General features: G+C 31.6%; 6 protein-coding genes and 4 pseudogenes across 10 annotated transcripts, besides 8 other annotated features; 6 read left to right on the forward strand and 4 right to left on the reverse strand.

The window, feature by feature from the left end:
• Positions 1 to 11770: part of a mobile genetic element that runs on past the window's edge.
• Positions 159 to 1100, forward strand: TVAGG3_0419560 (organellar and viral DNA polymerase type B; the record flags this gene model as incomplete). Its single annotated transcript, XM_051233369.1, has 1 exon — positions 159 to 1100. The coding sequence occupies one exon, from the start codon at positions 159 to 161 to the stop codon at positions 1098 to 1100; it is 942 nt and encodes a 313-aa protein (XP_051103099.1).
• TVAGG3_0419570 (uncharacterized protein) lies at positions 1375 to 1755 on the reverse strand (the record flags this gene model as incomplete). The annotated part of the gene is made up of 1 exon (XM_051233370.1): positions 1375 to 1755. A coding segment is annotated over one exon (381 nt), but the record flags the coding sequence as incomplete, so codon positions are not given.
• TVAGG3_0419580 lies at positions 1817 to 2642 on the forward strand (annotated as a pseudogene). Its single transcript has one exon. A coding segment is annotated over exon 1 (826 nt).
• On the reverse strand, positions 2735 to 3226 carry TVAGG3_0419590 (uncharacterized protein; the record flags this gene model as incomplete). The annotated part of the gene is made up of 1 exon (XM_051233371.1): positions 2735 to 3226. A coding segment is annotated over one exon (492 nt), but the record flags the coding sequence as incomplete, so codon positions are not given.
• TVAGG3_0419600 lies at positions 4089 to 5682 on the forward strand (annotated as a pseudogene). Its single transcript has one exon. A coding segment is annotated over exon 1 (1594 nt).
• TVAGG3_0419610 lies at positions 6493 to 7064 on the forward strand (annotated as a pseudogene). Its single transcript has one exon. A coding segment is annotated over exon 1 (572 nt).
• Positions 7143 to 7862, reverse strand: TVAGG3_0419620 (annotated as a pseudogene). The gene has a single exon. A coding segment is annotated over exon 1 (720 nt).
• On the forward strand, positions 8334 to 8768 carry TVAGG3_0419630 (uncharacterized protein; the record flags this gene model as incomplete). Its single annotated transcript, XM_051233372.1, has 1 exon — positions 8334 to 8768. One exon carries the CDS (start codon positions 8334 to 8336, stop codon positions 8766 to 8768), a length of 435 nt encoding a protein of 144 aa, XP_051103102.1.
• Positions 10400 to 10832, forward strand: TVAGG3_0419640 (repellent protein 1 family; the record flags this gene model as incomplete). Its single annotated transcript, XM_001583299.2, has 1 exon — positions 10400 to 10832. A coding segment is annotated over one exon (433 nt), but the record flags the coding sequence as incomplete, so codon positions are not given.
• Positions 11771 to 12350: 580 nt separating the features above from the next.
• Positions 12351 to 12391: a mobile genetic element.
• Positions 12392 to 12894: 503 nt separating this feature from the next.
• Positions 12895 to 12983: a mobile genetic element.
• Positions 12984 to 13144: 161 nt separating this feature from the next.
• Positions 13145 to 13233: a mobile genetic element.
• Positions 13234 to 13394: 161 nt separating this feature from the next.
• Positions 13395 to 13479: a mobile genetic element.
• A 364-nt stretch (positions 13480 to 13843) lies between these two features.
• Positions 13844 to 13885: a mobile genetic element.
• A 246-nt stretch (positions 13886 to 14131) lies between these two features.
• Positions 14132 to 14168: a mobile genetic element.
• Positions 14169 to 16759: 2591 nt separating this feature from the next.
• Positions 16760 to 16797: a mobile genetic element.
• Positions 16798 to 19820: 3023 nt separating this feature from the next.
• Positions 19821 to 20144, reverse strand: TVAGG3_0419720 (uncharacterized protein; the record flags this gene model as incomplete). The annotated part of the gene is made up of 1 exon (XM_051233373.1): positions 19821 to 20144. The coding sequence occupies one exon, from the start codon at positions 20142 to 20144 to the stop codon at positions 19821 to 19823; it is 324 nt and encodes a 107-aa protein (XP_051103103.1).
• Positions 20145 to 21244: the final 1100 nt, after the last annotated feature.

The raw sequence follows: 21244 nt of genomic DNA on the forward strand, positions 1-21244 counted from the left end.
TAAATTTACACCAAAAATATATTTTAGGTGAAGAGGTGAGATCTCACCCGTTTTTTTCACCTGTTTTTTCACCCTCACGAATTTTCATGAATTTCCTTAAGATAGAAAAAATAAAGTTAGTTTTATTTTTATTTATTTTTTTATTTTGTATGTAAGATATGATTTCAACAATCGGCACAACAACAATTCAAACAACTACAGCACCAAACTCGTTAGTCATGAATCCAACATCTATGTTGGTAGAGATGAAAAGCTTTATTCCTTCTTCATATACTTTTGAAACAGAAATCCAGAAGATAAAGCAAGAACTTTTAACAAGTAATTTAGACTGTAGTGCGAAAGATGAAACAAATGAACAGTATCTTTATGAAATGGAGGACCTCATCGACCATTTGCCTAAACTACCTGAAATTCAGCAGCAAAAACTAACTATTCCTGAATTCGACGAAATTGAAGTCAAAGCAACTGACTCAGTAGAAATAAAGAAGTTCATACGAAAGGTAAATTATGAGTTTCTAGGATATCATTGCAACCATAAAGTTATGGACAAAGATTGCGACATGGTTTATAAAAATATTTCTGACCTTTACAAATCCGAAGAATTTAAGACATACGATAACTTTGTTTTATTAGTTGCAAAATGTGTATGGCAGATAAGAGATAAAGATAGAAGAGGTAAGGTATGGAATGAACAGATAAAACCAGCAGCTTTTGAGTTAAAGAAAACCATTGACGCTTTAGTTGTTCTAGCTGGTTTTATTTCAATGTATAACGCAAAAATGAATCCGCAATGTTCAAAATGTAAAGCAGCAATGAGGAAATATAACTACTCCGTCAAAGAGATAGAACGAATGAGAAACGACTATGCAGACTTAAAGAAAGAAGCAGAAAAACCAGCAGAAAATAAAATGGACATGTTAGCATTTCTGAACAAAAACTATCCAACAGCAGAAGATTTCCTTTTATCTGATGTCAAGAAGAAATATAAAGAAACCTTCGGCATTGTTAAAACATTCGATGTACTAAAAGACGAAATAGAAGCTACGAAATTGTTTAGGATTTCAAATATACATCGTACAATTCATGTGAAACGCTTGTGAAAAAAGAGGTGAAAAAACGGGTGAAAAAACGGGTGAGATCTCACCTCTTCACCTAAAAATTATTTTTGGTCAAAGCTTCCACGAGAGAAAAGATTCCTCATTCGCTAAGGATTCCAAAAATGAAAAAATCATTGATTTCGGCTGAGAAAATAAGAAAATACGGCGCTGTCGCGGTTCGAACCACAACCCTAACCCCTCCATAACACCACCTTAGACCACTGTGCTACGTAGCCTGTCGACATAAGATTTTATAAATTGCATATTTGACGTAAATTTATTTCCATCTGGCTTCCCACCGCATAAGATATTCATACGTGTTTGTAAGACATTCATTAAACTTCTTTTCTATTGCATCTAATCTTGCGTTATTTTTTTCAATAACTTGTCTGTATTCTTCATCATTGTTAACCAATTTTTTATCTACAAATTTTATTAGTGTTTGATTCACTTCGTTATGATAACGGTCATATTCTTTCAATACGTAAGTGAAGACAAAATGCGTCGTACCTTCAATCTTAAAGCTTAAAGAACTTTCAACACAGTTTTGAGGGTCTGTCAGTGCGTCAATGAGATAGTATTCGAAGTCAGTCAATAATCTTTTTAAAGTCATTTCATACAGGATAAAATTTAATGTTGTGAAGAAATAGTGTTTATCTCAGAAAAATAACGCTAATTTTTTTCTAACAAATTTTTTTATTTTGTATGTAAAGACAGTAATGACAACATTAGAGAACACAACAACTGCTATCGTTCATGAAGCCATAAATGAAGAATATGAATACATACAATATAACAAACAACTCCGTCTCATTCGTTCGGTCAAAGACGATATGTACCAAATGCAAAGTATAATGAACGCTCTTCGTTCTACAAAGCAAGCATATCATTGGTTTGAAAACCAACAGACAAAAGAACTTTTAGAAGAATTTCCTCATATGATTGCTTCCCTCGGAAAACCGAGGGAAGAGATTCCGTATGAAAATCGCAAGAATTTGGCTCCTGGTTTGAAAGGTTATTATGTTCATAGACTTTTAGTAAACGCCGTAGCAATGTGGACTTCACCTCGTTATGCTTGTTATATTTTCATGATGTTAGATGAACTATATAAGCAGAACGTGAAGAGATGGAAAAGAAACTTCAAGCAAAAGATGAAGTCATTGAATCCAAAGACAAAGCAATACAGAAAAGAATACCACGTTCGGTACAAAAGGTAAGGAAAAGAACTATAAGTATATGATTTATACTGAAGAGATGGAAAATGAAGAAGATAAAGATATGGTTATGTTGCATTTAGTCAGAAGAAACAACAAAAGCTTTTACGACCTTGCTAAAATATATAAATCTGACAGAAACTGGTTCTATCGTGAAAACTTACCGATTTCAATGACCCCAAATGAAGATGTGAAACAAATAGTTCAAGATACGTTACCTCAAACACACTATGACATCAAAGGTTGTACAATACTTACATTCAAAGAAGACTTACCGCTACTGAAGGAAAAAATAACAGAATATTTCGATAACTTCAAAGAGGAAGAATGAAGTCACGACAACATTAACGAAGAGAGAATGAGGTGAAAAAAGAGGTGAAAAACGGATGAGATCTCACCTCTTCACCAAAAATATATTTTTGCTTAAATAGCTTCAGGGTCTATTTCTTCAACCATTTCACTTCCTTCGTCAATGTCAATAGAAGCTTCTTCAACCTTTGGTAAGAATTTCTGTATAACATCTTTGTTCGTTATTGTCTTCAGAGATGAAGGATAATATTTCACATTTGTTTCACCTTTCTTATATTCTTTCTGTTCGGAAAGATTTAAAGCAATACTGAAGAAGTCAATGTTAGAGTTCTTTATAACAGTATAATGAGTATCTTTGACATTCACGAAGAAACTCTTTTGTTTCAAAACTACTGCTAACTCTTGTGAAGTATAACGTTTGCGGTCAATGACGATAGCTAATGGTCTGACATATTGACCAAACTTAGATTCTTTCACAAACTTCTTGTTAAAGATAACATTAACATTTGAAGCATTATTGAACTCATTCTTGATGGCAGTAGCGAGAGCATTATATGAAAAGAACTTGCAATCTTGCATGTGTTTCATTATAATAAAAATATTAAATTATTTTGAAAAATAACTTAAAAAAATCTAATCTAATTTTTTCAAAAAATATTTTTTTTATTTCCTACTAAAGATGTATCGGAAGTTGTCTAAGTTAGAACACTCGGAAATAAAACAACTTCTTACAGAAGCTAATATAGATGTTGCAAAGCATTACGCAACAAACAAAAAAAGCACTCGCTGACTTCATTAAAGATATAATGGTGCTATAAGTTATGATAGAATTCATGAGTTCATAAAGCCGCAACGCGGCGAGGACGAAGTCCATACAAGAGCATTTCCTTTAATGAGGTTGCTATTGACTTATATCATAGACGTTCAGTACCTCATGAAGTAAGAAGAGAAATGTTTGACATAACAAATGCAAACGTTGGTGAAACAAGAAGAAGAGACGACACACTGAAACAACAGAGAAGAGAGATGTTTAAGAGCGCTATAGAACAAGTTCGCAAAGCTAAACGATGTCATTCGTTCCATTGACGGCAAACCAAAAGAAGGTGAGAGATGGTTAAAGAAAGATGAAGAGAATAGGAAGAGGAATGTTAAGACAGGCAATAGACTCATTGACTTTAACATCGAAGCTTTAGATGAACCAAACAGAGACTACTTACACAAACATTTCCGGTAAGGTTTTCATGAGACTCTTAGAGAAGATTAAAATAAACTCACACAAAGATGGATGGTATGTTATAAACTTGGTGGAAAGTATGAATGTTCTACGTTAAACTCAATAATATTGGAACATTACTACATCAGCTCTTGAAGGAAATTTATATCAGAGATAGAAGCAAATGCTGCAGGTATTGTTGAAATGCACTATGACTTCTTCTTGACAAACATAAAGAATCTTACTGAAATAAAGATGTATGATTTAACAGAATATGAAGGCTTAACGATGTCAGATGTAAAGAAAGGCAAAACCAAAAAAGAGACCATATAGAGATGAAAGCACACTGACAAATGACCAGAAAGCCATTTTGGAAGCTCTTAAGCAAACAGGAAACCCAGCACTTATAGAAAGCTTTTGGAAAGATAATGGTGAAAAGAAGTTTTATAAGAAGAGAAGCGGTCAGTTCTGGAAGTATCTTTGCACATTACCTATAAATCTTGAGCGCTACCAAATCTTCAATGAATTGAACAAAAGAACTGCAGCACTTATGACAGAAGACAATTGTTTCGTTTATGCTTGCATTCAGGCTGGAGTAAATGAAGAAACTATTGACCACATGAGAGAAGTCATTCGTGTTAGAGACTTTCCTCAAAGTAAAGTACAAGAAATTTCTGACGCAACAGGTATAGCATTTAATGTTACCATTGGTTATTTCAATGACTCAAGACATAATGAAATAAAGAGATACATACCAAAAGAATGTGAAACTGTTAGAACTATTGACTTACTTCTTGTTGAAGACCACTACATGCTAAACGAAAGATTACCAATGACAACATATTTCATTCGCAACTATATAGAAATCTTGAAGGAGTGTGGTGGAATGAACATTGAGAAACAGATGAAGATTTATACAAAGAGAGAAGATAAATATGTAGTTTGTTATGATAGAACAACACCGTTATGGGATGTTATGAAAACATTGTGGGAGTGCAAATATTTCGAACCTATTTCTTATGGAGAACTTTTCACATATACGACTGACTTATATAAACAGAACCTTGCACCATTTAAAGATTTGACATATGCGCCAAAGTATTGTGTACAACTGAAGAAGAAAGCCGAGTCAAAAGAAGTAAATAAAAATAAGTGCAAGTTCATTCCTGAGCACGTTTTCTTTGCTGACTTTGAGTGTAGTACCGATGGCTTTCATAAAGCTTTTAACATATGTTACGACAGTGAAGATGGTTCAGTGAGTGAAAGCATTTGGGGTAAGAACTGTGCAACAGAATTTTTGGAACGACTTCCTGACAAGAGTTTAATATATTTCCATAACCTCAGTTATGATATAAACTTCATCTTAAGACACATGACAGAAGTGAAAGGAACTCCCATCATTAAAGGTTCACGAACAATGCAAATAACTGGCTTATATAAAGGAAGGGCAATTATTATAAAAGACTCTTACAGTGTTATAATAAGAAGCTTAAACTATTTCCTGCTATGTTTAACTTACAAACAGGACCGAAAGAAGTATTTCCATACAACTACTACAGCAGTGTTTGTTAGCAAATGACAACAGAACTGGTGTCATTTCTGAAGCATGTAAGTTTGTAAAAGATATTGATACGTTCATGAAAAACATAGATTCCATCAAAGGTTGCAGAATAGATGAGAACCACTTCGACTTAGAAAAGTATAGCACATTTTATTGCAAACAAGATGTAAGAATTTTAAGAGAAGGTTTTGTTAAGTTCCGCAATGACATATTGAAAGAATTTGATTTAAACGTATATGACTACGTTAGTATTTGTTCTATTGCTAACAAATTGTTTGAGAACAGAGTGTACTTCCCGAATGGAAATTTATATGACCTCTCAAATAAACCAAGAGAATTTATTCACGCTGTATTCAAGGTGGAAGATGTATGCTGTCAGATAACATTAAACAAAAGAGCGAAAAGAAACTCATTGCTGACTTCGACGCTGTTTCATTATATCCATCAGCTATAGCAAGTTATACTTTAGAAGGTATTCCAAAGGTTATGAAGAAAGAAATGTTAAGCACAGAGTATCTCATGAGACATTTATTCGATGACGACCAAAAGGAACCCATTGGTGAAAAGTTTATGTCTGGCTTCTTTGTTCTCATTAAGATAACAGAGATTGGAATACATAGACACTTTCCTTTAATAGTTTGTGACCCTGATAAATCCAGAACTTAACGTTCCCAGAAGTTCAAACACTTGTTGTTTAATGTATGTTGACATATATACATTACAGAACCTCATAAAATATCAATGTGTCAAATGTGAAGTGTTGCAAGGATACTATTACGATGGAAACAGAGATATTAGAGTAAGAGATGAAGTAAAGAAGTTGTTTGAGTTAAGGTGAAAGTATAAGAAAGAAGGAAATCCTTTGCAAGAAATATAAAGCTCATTCTGAACAGTATTTATGGCAAAACTATTCTATCTCCTATTGAGTCAAAAATAACCAAAGTAAATGACAAAGATGCTATAAGATATGCCATCAGAAACTACAACCATATAGTGAAGTTCGAAGGTTTGGATGGTTCAGATAAAACTATTTTCAAGCTAACGAAAAGCATTTGCAGACACTTTAACTTCTGTCCACTTGGTGTTAACATTCTGTCAATGTCGAAGAGAATAATGTGTGAAGTATTCTGTACTGCTGAGGACTTAGGAATGGACATCTTTTATAGCGATACGGACAGTATGCATCTCTACAATGAAGATATCCTCGTTTAGCTGAAGAGTTTGAGAAACGTTATGGAAGAGTTCTCATTGGTAAAAACCTTGGTCAATTTCATAGCGACTTTGCAGAAATCACACCTGGAAAACAAAGTTTAGCATACAAGTCAATATTTTGTGGAAAGAAGACTTACATAGACTTACTCACGAATGATTTAAATGAAGTTGCATTTCACTGCAGAATGAAAGGCGTGAAGCAAGATGTTATTGCTTTAACCGCTAATGAAATGTTTCCTGACTCTGTTCAGTGTTTCTATGATGAAGATAAAGGTTTAATGGTTCCGCAAGGAACATATGACAAAGACTCTGAGTTCAGTTTAATGAAACTTTACAAAGCACTTTATGACGGTCAAGAGATTGGATTTGACTTATGTAAGTCATGTCAACTTGCTTTGAAGAGAAGTTTAACTTCAATAACGACTAAAACAAGCTTTATTCGTAAGTTGAAGTTCTGAGGTCATTTATTTTTGTCAGCAATGAGGTCATTCGTGATAAAAATAAACTAGCGGCAAGGGCGAAGCCCATGTGGTCATTTACAATACTGCGATGGTAGAGTTTAAGAGTTGTGCTTCAATGTAGAGACAGTCCTTATGGTCTGGAGGTAAGAACACTGGGCAGTTATGGTCATGAAGTGGAGAACATGTCTATCCAAAACTCACGATTGAAGCCAGTTAATTTATAGTATTTAGGGTTAGGAAGTGGTGAAGTTCTTGTATGACCAATGAACTCATTTTCAACTCCCTTACTTAAGTTTGAATATAATATAGCTTGCTTTCTATCCCAAATGCCTGGAAATCTAATTTCGGAAAAATCATTTTTCCTCGGAAGCATTGCATCATAATTGAAAACATTCTTGAAATCATCACATGGTTCAGAGATTTTGAAATCTTATACGTAATTGGATTTTCTTTCTTTTTAGCGACTTCATTGAATGGTGAGAATATAATGAATTGACAGTCATGTGTTCCATCTTCATTGGTACAAACTCGTAATGAAAAGCTATTAATCTTTCTACAATTCCTTCTTCTTTCAGTTGTGCAAGAAACTCACGTAAAAGGCTGTAAAGTTTGTACTTCAATGTTAAACTTCTTTTGAAAATTTTCGTAAAATGTAATTATACAGTCTTCTAACGTTGTATCGTCTTTAAAGTATTTGTATATGTGAATGTTTTGGGCGCTTAAAGACTGTTCGTCATTTTCTATCTCGACTTGAAGTATAAAGTCAACCTTTCTGAAAGCACGTGTTATATACATATTTGTTATGCCAATGTACTTCTCTTCATTTATGTTCACAATCCAGTCTGTTGGAAACTTAAACGTTACTCTGTTCCCCTTTATTTTGACGTCAGGGTTTTCACTACTGAACGCAACAGATAAAGGTATTTGTCTATACATTTAATTCGGATAAAAATAAACCATTTACTCTTTCTTTGCTTCAGCTTCTTTAGCTTTTGCTTCAGCTTCTTCTCTAGCTTTCTTCGCCAGCAAACGTGGGTTCTTTTGTCTTCCAGCAGCTAATGCAGCAAGTTGTTTTTCACTAAGTTTTCTCTTTGGTCTCTCTGGCTTTTGTTCTTGTTTTTGTTCCTTCAGTTCGGATAAAATTTGCTCACGAATTTCTTTCTTCAATGCTTCAACATCTATGACCCCTTGGGTCTTGTCCGTAGGGCTTGCCTGAGTCATTTGACTGCAGATAAAAAACAAAATTAAAACTTTAACCGATGTAAAATGAGCTTGTCAAAATCAGAGCGAGAGTCTATTATATTAAATGACGCAAGAGGAATACAACATCCTTTCTATTACGTAAGTCAGAGTAAAGATGGTAAAATATATGTAAGAAAAAGAAAGGTTCCATTAGCGAATGCAGAAAGCGACAACATTAAGGTGTATGGCAAGGGTGAAGTCCACGAAGCCCATATAAAACCTTCTGTTCAAACTGAGCCACCGAAAGAACAAGAAGAAAAAAAGCCAGATGTACTTTCAATAACGAACCAAGAGCTTATTGCAAAGTTCGTGAATTTCATTGAAAAGCAAACCGAGTCAAAGAACCCTGACCCACCAGTGAAAGAAGTTGAGACAAAAGAGAATGTACAGTTCATTGAAAATGTCAAGAAACAACTTCCACCACGAATGCCAAGAAGAAGAGTGAGAATAATGAAGTAAATAGATATTTTTATCTGAAGTAAATACATGCAGAACGAACAGTTAAACGAATTTACTCCAGCAGAGCATATTCATCAGATTCGCTCATATTTCGATATCATAGACAATGCAGTTCAAATTGGTGACACTAATAGAAAATATTCTGACGCAAAGATTCCATCACAACCTGGAACTGCTAAAGATAACACATGGGTAACATTCAATCTCTCACCTCCTGGTGAAAATATGTTGGACCTTTACAATACATTCATTACGTATAAAATGGAAGGTCAATTTATTATAGATAAAGAAATTGGTTCAGGTTCCAATAAAACAAACCCACCAGGATTTTGGATTGGTTTCGATGACGCTTTCTATGCAGTTGCTGGATATCAAATCCTTGCAAATGGTCGTATCGTATATTCTCAAGACAACGCAAGAGAAGAAGCATATATAACTTCAAACTCACAAACTACCGAACAAATAAAGAAAGTAGATGTTTTCTCAAAGACTCGACATGAAGATGTATGGAGTCATTCGGGAACATGCAGAACAGGACAAATTGTTAGTGGTCCATTTACAGCAGGAAAATCATTTGATTTTAAGCTTCGTTTAAGAATTCCTGTTAGAAGATTCCTTCCATTAGAAGCTATTCGATTTATTCCAGCTTTTGCAGGAAACATTCAGCTTAAAGTAAAGTTCAGTAGCGCCGCCTTACAATGCACATCTATATCTGTAAATGATATCATTGCTTTCAATCCAACTCTTAAAGTTGCATTTGCTTCAGATTCAAATCCACCGACAAATAAATTTGTTCCATGGAATGAACCATTCACTATGATAACGAAGGCAGTAGAAGCTAGTGGAACAGTTACTATTACAACTGTAACCAGCAACTATTTCGAACAAAGATGGATTTTAATGAATGTTTCATTCATCCAAAGTCATTCTCTTTAGACCCTAACATTTATACAGAACTTGTAGAACATTATACAAACGAGGCTTTATGTTTTCCTGTTAAAGTTATGGATTGGATTCCTATGGACGGTTCATTCTCAAAGAATACAGATAGTTCAAGTGCAACATTTACAGCAGCTTATACGCCTATTAATGTTAAAAGTATTTGGGCACTATTTAGAAAGAAAGACAACTATATATGTTAATTTGAGAACCCTAAGTTTAAATATCTTCAGCTTTCCATGGGAGCTTATGGAAATATGCCTGCAGAACCTGAAAAATCATATGGACCTGTATTTTATGAAATGGTTGCGAACGCTTGCAATACAAACAATGATATGATAGGATTTAATGAAGATGTTATGAGGTCATTGGTGGATGATGGTAGTGTGGAACATAAATGGGATAGCTATGACAACACACATTTCTTATGTGGTTTTCCAACAGAAGTGGACTTTTGCTTCCAGCAAGGTCAAACATCTACTGCTCCAATAACATACAAATTGTCTGTTAAAGGACCTATTGAACTAGCAACTGAAAATGTACCAAAGCCACTTATTGGATTTATGAGGGATTGTTGCTTTGCCATTCAGGTGCGTGCTAATGGCATCCCCATAATAAGATTAGATGACTATAACTTAGCTACGGACGACCGTGAGGAATAAAGGATGAACGTTTATTTTTAAAGCTTATAAATGAGTTCTTCATCAAGCTCTCGTGAACCTTCACCATCTATGAAACAAACTTTACCAAACGATTATGGAGCACCTATTGAATATTTCTTACGAGCTGCACAATGGCAAAGAGCAGTCTCACCAAGGTTAGGTGTTCCACCAGCTCCTGTCAAAAATAGCATTTGGTCAAGTCCTTATATAAAATATGGTCTCCCACTAGGTTTGCTAGCTACAGCAGGAGCAGTTATGATGTTGAAAAGAAATAAAGCAAATGTTGTAAATAATACTGAAGTAGCTGAAGTTAAACAAACTCCAACACCTTCGCCAAAACCAACGCCTTCACAAGCAAAACCTTCAATGACTCCTGAACCTATGGAAGTACAAACTCCTGTTCAAAAGTCAACTCCTAAACCGACTCCGACATTTAAACCAGAACCTACTCCTCAAATAAATCGTAAAACTCCTGCGTTTCCTTACTGAAAAAATAACGTTATTTTTATTTAATATTAAAATTTTTATTTGATTGAAATGACAAATAAAGTCACTGAAGCAATGAAACAAAAGTTTTTGGTAGAATACATTAAATCAGGAACTATTCCAGAAGGTTTTTACATTCATACTATGAAGGATGGTAGAGTTCAGTTTAGAAAGATAAAGCAACCATTAGATAAAGAAGGAATTTTGAGAAAGATTAAACTTCATGAGGACAACATTGCTGAACTTAAGAAGAAGTTAGAAGAGTTGGAGAAAGGAAGAGAGTTATAAAGCAATGAATTCAACAGGGTGAAAAAACAGGTGAAAAAAGAGGTGAGATCTCACCACTTCACCTAAATTTATTTTTGCGCTATGTTTTCATACGTGTGAGTGTGGTGATATCATTAATTTTTAAGTTTATTTTTTTTATTTTATTTTTATTTTATTTTTTTATAAATGACAGAACAAAAGCAACTCATACAAATCGAAAAATATAACAAACATACATTTAAACATTTATTCTTCCTTCCTGAGTATAACATGTTCTTTACACTTCATCCTAGACCAGTTGACTATACATTGACTGTGTATAAAGATTGTCATGGTAGTTTTATAAAAACTTATGATGATGAAGGTAAGTTAACAAGACTATGCATTTCAAAACTTGAGAAACTTTATGACTTCAAGTATGACTACAATAGAGTTAACATTGACGATGAAGATATAGAAGAAAATTTATGAGAACGTTTATTTTTTCATTAGTGAGTTCGTTAGCGAAGTCGTTAGTGAGGTGAAATGGTTGGCGGCTTTGTAAATATTTAAGGTTAAGTTAGTGTTGTCGTTTGTGTTGTAAAATATACGTTAATGGTTTTGTAAAGTGTCAAAACCGCTAAGTGGTGTACGGAGGCGCGCAGTGCCTCAGTACACGACTAACCCATACTAACTACATCTATACCAGCCTCTCTTAATAAGTTACTTGCTTCTTGATATGTTTTACCGCAAATCAAAGTGGCAAATGTAAATGATTTGCCATCTAATTTAATTAGATCACCGAATCCTTCATATTGGACGCGAATAATCTCAGAATTTGTGGCGTCATGTACCTCCTGTGATGTCATTTGTCAGTTTTTTGTTTCTTCACTTCTGAATACGACACCTTGAATTATGGGTTTATTTCTAATAATTTACAATTTACTAACAGTATTCTTTTTGGTGATACTGACATTCAACGTAAAAACGAGAATGTTTCGAAATAATAAAAATTTAATATAATATTAAGTCATTTTTAAATATTTCTGTCTTAACCCTGAATGTTTATTCCCCTAAAAAGAGATTGCCATAAGTCTATGGAAATTGACCATAAATAACTTAGAGCTATGGAATAAATTGATTTTAATGTATTTTTTTCTAGAAAATATCTTTTTTAGAGTGAAAATATAAATTGTTGGAATTTTCCTTACCATATTATTGTAATACAATATAGACAGATGCTTTATTCTGTTCCATATTAAGTTCTGTCAAAATGTAAGCTATTCAATTCTATCGTCGGGGGAAGTATCACAAATCTATCAATTTTTTTGTAAAAGTATACAAAAACATATGGTGTTCAATTAGTTTATAATAATATAAATATTAAGATTATCAAAAATAAGAAAAACTAGGTTTTGAGAACACTTTTGAGATGATAATCAAAATATTTTGATTGAAAAATAATATATTATTTATCAGATCTAGAATGAATTTTTTCAAATTTAAAAATTCTGAAAAATAAACAGTTTTGTAAAGTAAAAAAAATGAACGAAAACTCGAGACCTCGTATTCCAAATGAATGGGTAAGATATATGTATGAAAAACTTGAAAGTGGTGAGTTAACTTACGCAACAGTTTTGAAACAATCATTTTGAGAAAGTTTCCCAGCTATCTACTGGGAACTAAAGGCTATGAGGCACTAGTATATAATCAATGCCTCATAGCCTTTAGTTTGTTATTAAAAACGAGAAAACTTGTTCGAAATGATAAACAATTTCGAACAAGTTTTCTCGTTTTAAGGAGGGAATTGTTCCTTATGATGCATACATTATAAATATATACATCATAAGGAACAATTCCCTCTAGATAGCTGGGAAACTTTCTCTAAATAACTTATCATTTGGAGAAAGTTTCCCAGCTATCTACTGGGAACTAAAGGCTATGAGGCACTAATATATGATCAGTGCCTCATAGCCTTTAGTTTGTTATTAAAAACGAGAAAACTTGTTCGCAATGCGAAATGATTGCGAACAAGTTTTCTCGTTTTAAGGAGGGAATTGTTCCTTATGATGCATACATTATAAATATATACATCATAAGGAACAATTCCCTCTAGATAGCTGGGAAACTTTCTCTAAATAACTTATCATTTGGAGAAAGTTTCCCAGCTATCTACTGGGAACTAAAGGCTATGAGGCACTAATATATGATCAGTGCCTCATAGCCTTTAGTTTGTTTTAAAAACGAGAAAACTTGTTCGCAATGCGAAATGATTGCGAACAAGTTTTCTCACTTCAGCGAGGGAATTGTTCCTTATGATGCATACATTATAAATATATACATCATAAGGAACAATTCCCTCTAGATAGCTAGGAAACCCTAAATTAACTATTAATCTTTGAGATATTTTTTATTGAGGTTAATACGTTTTTCTAAATAATTAAAATGTCAAATTTTGATTATGAACTCATCTCTAATATTTTGGCTCTTTAATATATTTGAATCATGATCTTTGAGAAGAGTTCTCAAAAGTATTCACAAAAGCTATTTTTCCTTGAAATTTAAAAATCCTGTTTATCATATATTACCAAATTCAATTCCCTACATATTTCAAAATATTCTATGAACATTTCAATTTTTGAAAAAAACATATTTTTTCCAAATATATTTATTATCATATTTCTAATAATATTTCCTAAAGCGTCACTTTTTACTTCCTCGACGATTATTTCCATCTCAAAAAATTCAATAGCTTACATTTTGACAGAACTTAATATGTAACAATTCTACAACAAAAAAGCCAGAATCGATTTTTTGTCGAAATCTTAAATATAATGAAACAATAAAATCTTAATTATATCCATTATGATTTGAATATTTAGAAGTATAACAAATGATAAAAATATTCATATGAAAATCAATGATGTATTCTATGTTTTTTAACTAGAAATGATATCAGTGAAGTCATGTGTCAGATTTTTGTTGACTCGACCTTTAATAGGGTTTTGGCACTTTATTGAGGAATTACTGTAATAAACAGAAATTCATCAAAAGTGACAGCTCTCAATTTTTTGACATTTGTAAATTCTAAATTGAATGAGAAAAATGAAATAATACTAAGCATAATACAATATTCTAGATTTAATTATAATTAGGAAAAAGTTGGTTTTGAGAGTACTTTTCATAGGCATATAGAATGAAATCTTCTGAAAAATAATATCACATAAACTCATATTATTTTCTAATATATAACTATTTTATATAAAAATCAAATTCAATGATCTTAAAAGCGAAGGATAAACCTCAAAATTTACGAATATAATGAGTGGGAATATAATGCTTATCTATCATAAAACCATATGAAATATCAATTTTTGCTTTACGCCTAATTTTTGACGACAATTAGCAAAAAATGTTAAATGTTAACACTCAGTCCATTTGAATATGAAAAATAAAATTGACTTTGATTAAATGTTTTTATTTATCATGCAATTCTTCTTGCGACCAAAGATTTGAATAAAAGTTCAAAAAATAAGATAGCTTAAAAAATAATATACGAAAAAACCAGAATTTTCGAAAAAGTGACACCAACTATTAAAGTTATTTTATTACTAGATTTATTTACAAATTATAAGATAATATCATTAACCGAATATATTTTTAATATAAATAAAAAACTTTTTTTATACAAAAAATTACAATCAATCGATAAATATTATAAAACATTTATTCCAAAAAGATTAAGTAATAGGTGGGATCCTGCATATAATATAATTTTATGTCATAAAGTTTACAAATTTTAGATGGACCACAGTGAGAATGTGAGTGGTTAATTTAAAGGTGGTCTGATAAAGAAATCGAGGCTTACTCAACACAGCATGAAGCAGTTTCTAATACACAATCTTACTAGTGGTGTTTCGGTCGCCAGCGCTCTCATAGGGGTGCTGATTTCAAAAACCACTACTTCAAATTATTCAACAATACTCAATGCAGCATGAAGCAACTACTACTGCTGTATCTTACTGGTAGTGTTTTGGTCGTTGGCTCTTGCACAGTCTCTCAGATTTTCAAATTTTTTTTCAACACTATCTTGTTTCGCTCTCAGAAAGCTATCCTACAAAGACATCGAAGCTTACTCAACACAGCATGAAGCAGTTTCTAATACACAATCTTACTAGTGGTGTTTCGGTCGCCAGCGCTCTCATAGGGGTGCTGATTTCAAAAACCACTACTTCAAATTATTCAACAATACTCAATGCAGCATGAAGCAACTACTACTGCTGTATCTTACTGGTAGTGTTTTGGTCGTTGGCTCTTGCACAGTCTCTCAGATTTTCAAATTTTTTTTCAACACTATCTTGTTTCGCTCTCAGAAAGCTATCCTACAAAGACATCGAAGCTTACTCAACACAGCATGAAGCAGTTTCTAATACACAATCTTACTAGTGGTGTTTCGGTCGCCAGCGCTCTCATAGGGGTGCTGATTTCAAAAACCACTACTTCAAATTATTCAACAATACTCAATGCAGCATGAAGCAGCTACTACTGCTGTATCTTACTGGTACTGTTCTTCGCTTCTTACTATCAACTCTAAAACTAGTTTGATGTATTATTTATTCATATATAAATAATAATATATAAATATATACATATATACATATATAATATATAATATATAAAATATATACATATATAATATATACATATATAAATATATACATATATAAATATACATATATATATAAATATACATATATATATAAATATACATATATATATAAATATACATATATATATAAATATATAAATAACAAAATACAATCAAAAAATAGTGTTTGAAAATTTAAGGTTAAGTGTCACTTTTTCGTAAATTCTACCACACTCATTAAATGTTTTTATTTATCATGCAATTCTTCTTGCGACCAAAGATTTGAATAAAAGTTCAAAAAATAAGATAGCTTAAAAAATAATATACGGTAGTGTTTACTAATAGATGAATAGTATATAAATTCTATTAAAATGGATTTGATCCAAAAAAATATATAATTTGATCATAAATAAAATCGTTTTAATTACTTCTTCATTTAAATTATAACAATTATTTTTGGTTTTATATTTTTTTGGATCAAATCCATTTTAATAGAATTTATATACTATTCATCTATTAGTAAACACTATCGTATATTTTTTTAAAGCTATCTTATTTTTTGAACTTTTATTCAAATCTTTGGTCGCAAGAAGAATTGCATGATAAATAAAAACATTTAATCAAAGTCAATTTATTTTTTCATATTCAATGGATGAGTGTTAACATTTAACATTTTTTTGCTAATTGTCGTCAAAAATTAGGCGTAAAGCAAAAATTGATATTTCATATGGTTTTATGATAGATAAGCATTATATTCCCACTCATTATATTCGTAAATTTTGAGGTTTATCCTTCGCTTTTAAGATCATTGAATTTGATTTTTATATAAAATAGTTATATATTAGAAAATAATATGAGTTTATGTGATATTATTTTTCAGAAGATTTTGTGTTCTTCTTCAAAATTTTATTTTTTTATTAAAAAGAATCTTTACAAAATATACATTTACTTTAATTAATATTTAAAAACGTGCTCTATCAAAAGTTCCAAAAATTCAATATTTTAGCTTTTCTGAGGTGTCACTTTTGATGAATTTCTGTTTACAACATTACTACATACATAGTCGAACTGAACTTGATATTTTGAAATTTAAATTATTTATCAAAATTAAAATTTAACTTGAAATTTATAATTATTTAGTCATATTTTGCATAATTCTAAGTAGATTTTGTAAAAAATCAAGAAAGAAAAATTTTAACGTGCTTTATTTTTCCTTTTTTATAATAATACATATTATTATATAATTAACATATTCATAATGTTTCACCCTTTCAAAAATATAATCCTCCTCCTCTCAAATAAACGTACATACGGGTGGCCTCTTTTTTCAAAAAATTAAAATTTGAAATTTTGGGCTCAAATATTAGAGATTTTTTCAACCTTCAACGATATATGTTGTCTATATCAGACCTCCTTTCTTTTTGATACTTAACATTGTTCCTAAATCTTAGTCGTTAAGGCTGTTCTGAAAATATTTTTTTTTCGAAAAAATTCGAAAAAAATTCTTAAAATTCAAAAATCCCTTAATTCCTGAGGATTAGGGTTGTTAGATTGCCGACGATAGGTGTCTTGGAAGATTTGCCTGGTGTCATCATAGTGTCTTTAAATCAAAAATTTTATTTTGGAGTTAGTTTTATTGATTTTTCAATAAAAAACATTTCTAAAACAAGAAAATAAAACGATAAAATATTTATATTTTATATAAGGATCTTATATATTTAAAATAAATATCATTTTATTTTTTTCATTGGTGTCTGTCAAACCATAATACACTATTCAAAAATTCAATGTGTCTTGCGGTTTCAAAAGACACCTTTAAATTGAACGATAGCACAGACACTATTGAATTTTACCCATTGTATTTAGTTTTTACCCTTTTTATTTTTAAGAATTAATGACTGAAACAGCCGTTTTGCTATGACCTCAATCACTTTTATTTATTATTTTAAATATTATTTAATTTTATTATTTGAATAGGCAACTTATATTTGAGAAGCTCAATTTGAGACCACTTAATACATTGAAATATCATAAATATTGAAATATTAAAAAGTGTATTTCAAAATATTGAAATTATAAAAATTTATAATACTGAAATTGAGACAAATTAACAAATTCAATGTGTTTTTTTTTTGAAATAACTCTCAAATATTATTTTTTTGTTTATTTAATGATGAATAAATATGATTGCTTTAGTCAATCATAAAAACTAATTTAAGTTTAAAATAATGAAAGGATAATTTGATTGTTTTTTAAAATACAATTATTTTTGATGATTTGCAAGAATCTTTGAAAAGAATATAATATAGGTTCTATTTTTGTAAAATTTATCCAAATCATGTATTACATAAATTACGATTAAAACAATGAAAGAACCAAAAAGTGTGTTTTGTGTTTTGTTGTTGCGTGTTGGATGCGGGAAAAAAAAAAAAAAAAAAAAAGGTAGTGGGGCTTCCAGGCACTTCGTGCCTTCTAGCCCCGAAGATGTTTAGTATAAATGAAGTTTTTATTCGGAGGGCTTCTAGCCCTAAGAATTTTTCCCAAGACCTAAGAGGAGGACCGAACCCCAGCCGACCAGCCGTTGACTTTTTTGTCAAGACTTCTTCGTAAATGTTTTGTCAAGACTTCTTCGTAAATGTTTTGTCAAGACTTCTTCTTCGTAAATGTTTTGTCAAGATTTCATCGTAAAGACTTTGTCAAGATTTCATCGTAAAGACTTTGTCAAGATTTCATCGTAAATGTTTTGTCAAGACTTCTTCGTAAATGTTTTGTCAAGACTTCTTCGTAAATGTTTTGTCAAGACTTCTTCGTAAATGTTTTGTCAAGACTTCTTCTTCGTAAATGTTTTGTCAAGACTTCTTCGTAAAATCAGACAAAAATATATTTTAGGTGAAGAGGTGAGATTTCACCTGTTTTTTCACCTCATTTCTCACCTCTTGAATTTTCATGAAATTTACACCAAAAATATATTTTAGGTGAAGAGGTGAGATTTCACCTGTTTTTTCACCTAATTTTTCACCCTCTTGAATTTTACACCAAAAATATATTTTAGGTGAAGAGGTGAGATTTCACCTGTTTTTTCACCTAATTTTTCACCCGTTGAATTTTCATGAAATTTACACCAAAAATATACTACTAGGGTCATTTACGAAGAAATCTCAACAAGTCTTTACGAAGAAATCTCAACAAAGTCTTTACGAAGAAATCTCAACAAAACATAGACAAGAAAGTTCATGAGAAATTAGATGAAGAAGTCTTAACAAAGTCTTTACGAAGAAATTCATGAAAATTCAAGAGGGTGAGAAATGAGGTGAAAAAAGAGGTGAAATCTCACCTCTTCACCTAAAATATATTTTTGGGTCATTTACGATGAAATCTCAACAAAGTCTTTACGAAGAAGTCTCAACAAAGTCTTACGAAGAAATCTCAACAAAGTCTTTACGAAGAAGTCACAATAAAACATCTGTCAAAAACCGCTTTTTAACTTCACTTAAAATGCCACGTAAGCTACGTAAGAATATACGTAAGAGAAGAGAGAGGCATTGAAACATCCAATAGTAAGACTGACACCACAACAACAGTTGCAAAAACAAATGCTGAATGACCCCACTATGTTGCAACAAATGTCAAGCAATCCTATGCTTTTAAACCGAGTTGTTGGTGCACAGAGTGGGGGTTTAAGAGCGGCACTTTTAGCGAAAATGGCAGGCTATGGTGGAGCTGCAGACGGAACAGCATATAACCCTCAAAGTCAAATGAATTTGAGTTCACTCAAAAATCAAATAACAGATGTCAAAAAGTCAAACATAGACATACAGAAGCAAATAAGTGAAAACGAAAAGAAACTAGAATATGACAGACACACAAAGAAACTCAATGAGTTAAACGTAGAGAAAAAGAAGAAAGAAGAACAACTGAAAGAACTAAGTACAGAGGAATATGCAAAAAAAGTGTCAGAAAAAGCAACAGAAGTAGCAAAAATGGACAAGATGTCATAAATTTGAAAAACCATACTACTCAATATAAAATACTGTTGGCAACCAAATCCAACACCTCAACCGTATTAAAAAATTATATTTTTACCGTTCGATAGTAGTTGTATATGAAACTAAGTTCTAAGTAAAACGCATGGTATAATGGAATTATTCTTTTTCTTCCATCTGTAGTAAACCATACTTGAAAGTCTGAAATACTTCCACTTGGTGGTTCGTATAACTTTGTAGGTTTTTCGTAAAAGTCATTTGCCAAGCATAAGAAAGAGTTTTGGGCGCCAGAAAATGAAGCATGAACAATAATAGCATCTTGGTCGAAAACATCTTTAAATAAATATGGTTCATCTCTTGCATATCGACTGTAAATATTTGCTAAAGGAAGTTCGACTTTCTGATTTAACATTCTTTGCAAATAATACCATGACATTGCAGTGAATTCTGTATATATTTGTTCGTCTTTCTTTGGATTGTCTTCGTAGATTTGAAATGACACTTGTGAATTTTGTTTGTCATATACAATTCTCACATAAAGTGTGCTCTCGGTATTTGCATATTCATCAGCATATTTTGCATAACATGAATTTATTTTATCTTCTATATTTTTTAACGCAGTCTGTAGAGAAGATGAAAGGTCAACTTGTATTAGCTCAATTTCTTCCCACATTTTTCGTTTCCCTTCAGATATATAATCTATATGAAACCTTACAATAAATGGAAAACTTTTATCTTCTACAGACACAAACTTCATTCTACGAAAGCCAATAGCTTTTGTGACAGATGGGTCTCTTAACCATCTTAATGGGTAGTCAAACGATAGCCTTCATGCTTTACGGTCTCTGTCTCAAACTTTTGACCGACATTAGTAAAAAGTTCATCTAATGGTTTAGTTGTAGCAACTCTTGAATTTTCTTTTTCTATTGAAAGCATATTTTATCTAGAATAAAAATGTCGAAAGATATTGCTTCCATGAGAGAAATACAACACAACCGACAACTCATTATGCAAGCTCTAAATAAGAACACAACAAACTTTTCAAACTATTCTAAGATATCTGAGTCATTGAAAGAAGGAAACTTAAAACTGACATTAAACCCAATGACAGATGAGTTTCTATTTCAAGACAAGAAGAACAATACTGTCTGTATAAATCCAACAAAAGGAACTTTAAACGAGAAACCTATAAATGAACTTCTTTTGAAAGCAGATGTTGACAACAAAGCTGACAAAGAATATGTAGACGATGCAATAGCAAAAGAAGAAGAAAGAGCTAACAATGCTTATGCAACAAAAGAACATACTCATCCTGAACTAGCAGACAAAACATATGTTGACAATAAAATGTCAAGTGAAGTGACGAGAGCTGAAAACGAATATTCTAAAAAGACTCATATACATTCTATATCTGAAATAACAGACTTAAACGTTAGCCTTGAAAATAAGGTAGATAAGGGACTTATGGCTAGTGTGTTAGTGAAGAAGGCGGATAAGGAATATGTGGATGAA

This window comes from Trichomonas vaginalis, chromosome V (genome assembly GCF_026262505.1).
Source record: "Trichomonas vaginalis G3 chromosome V, whole genome shotgun sequence".
Classification (NCBI taxonomy): domain Eukaryota; phylum Parabasalia; order Trichomonadida; family Trichomonadidae; genus Trichomonas; species Trichomonas vaginalis.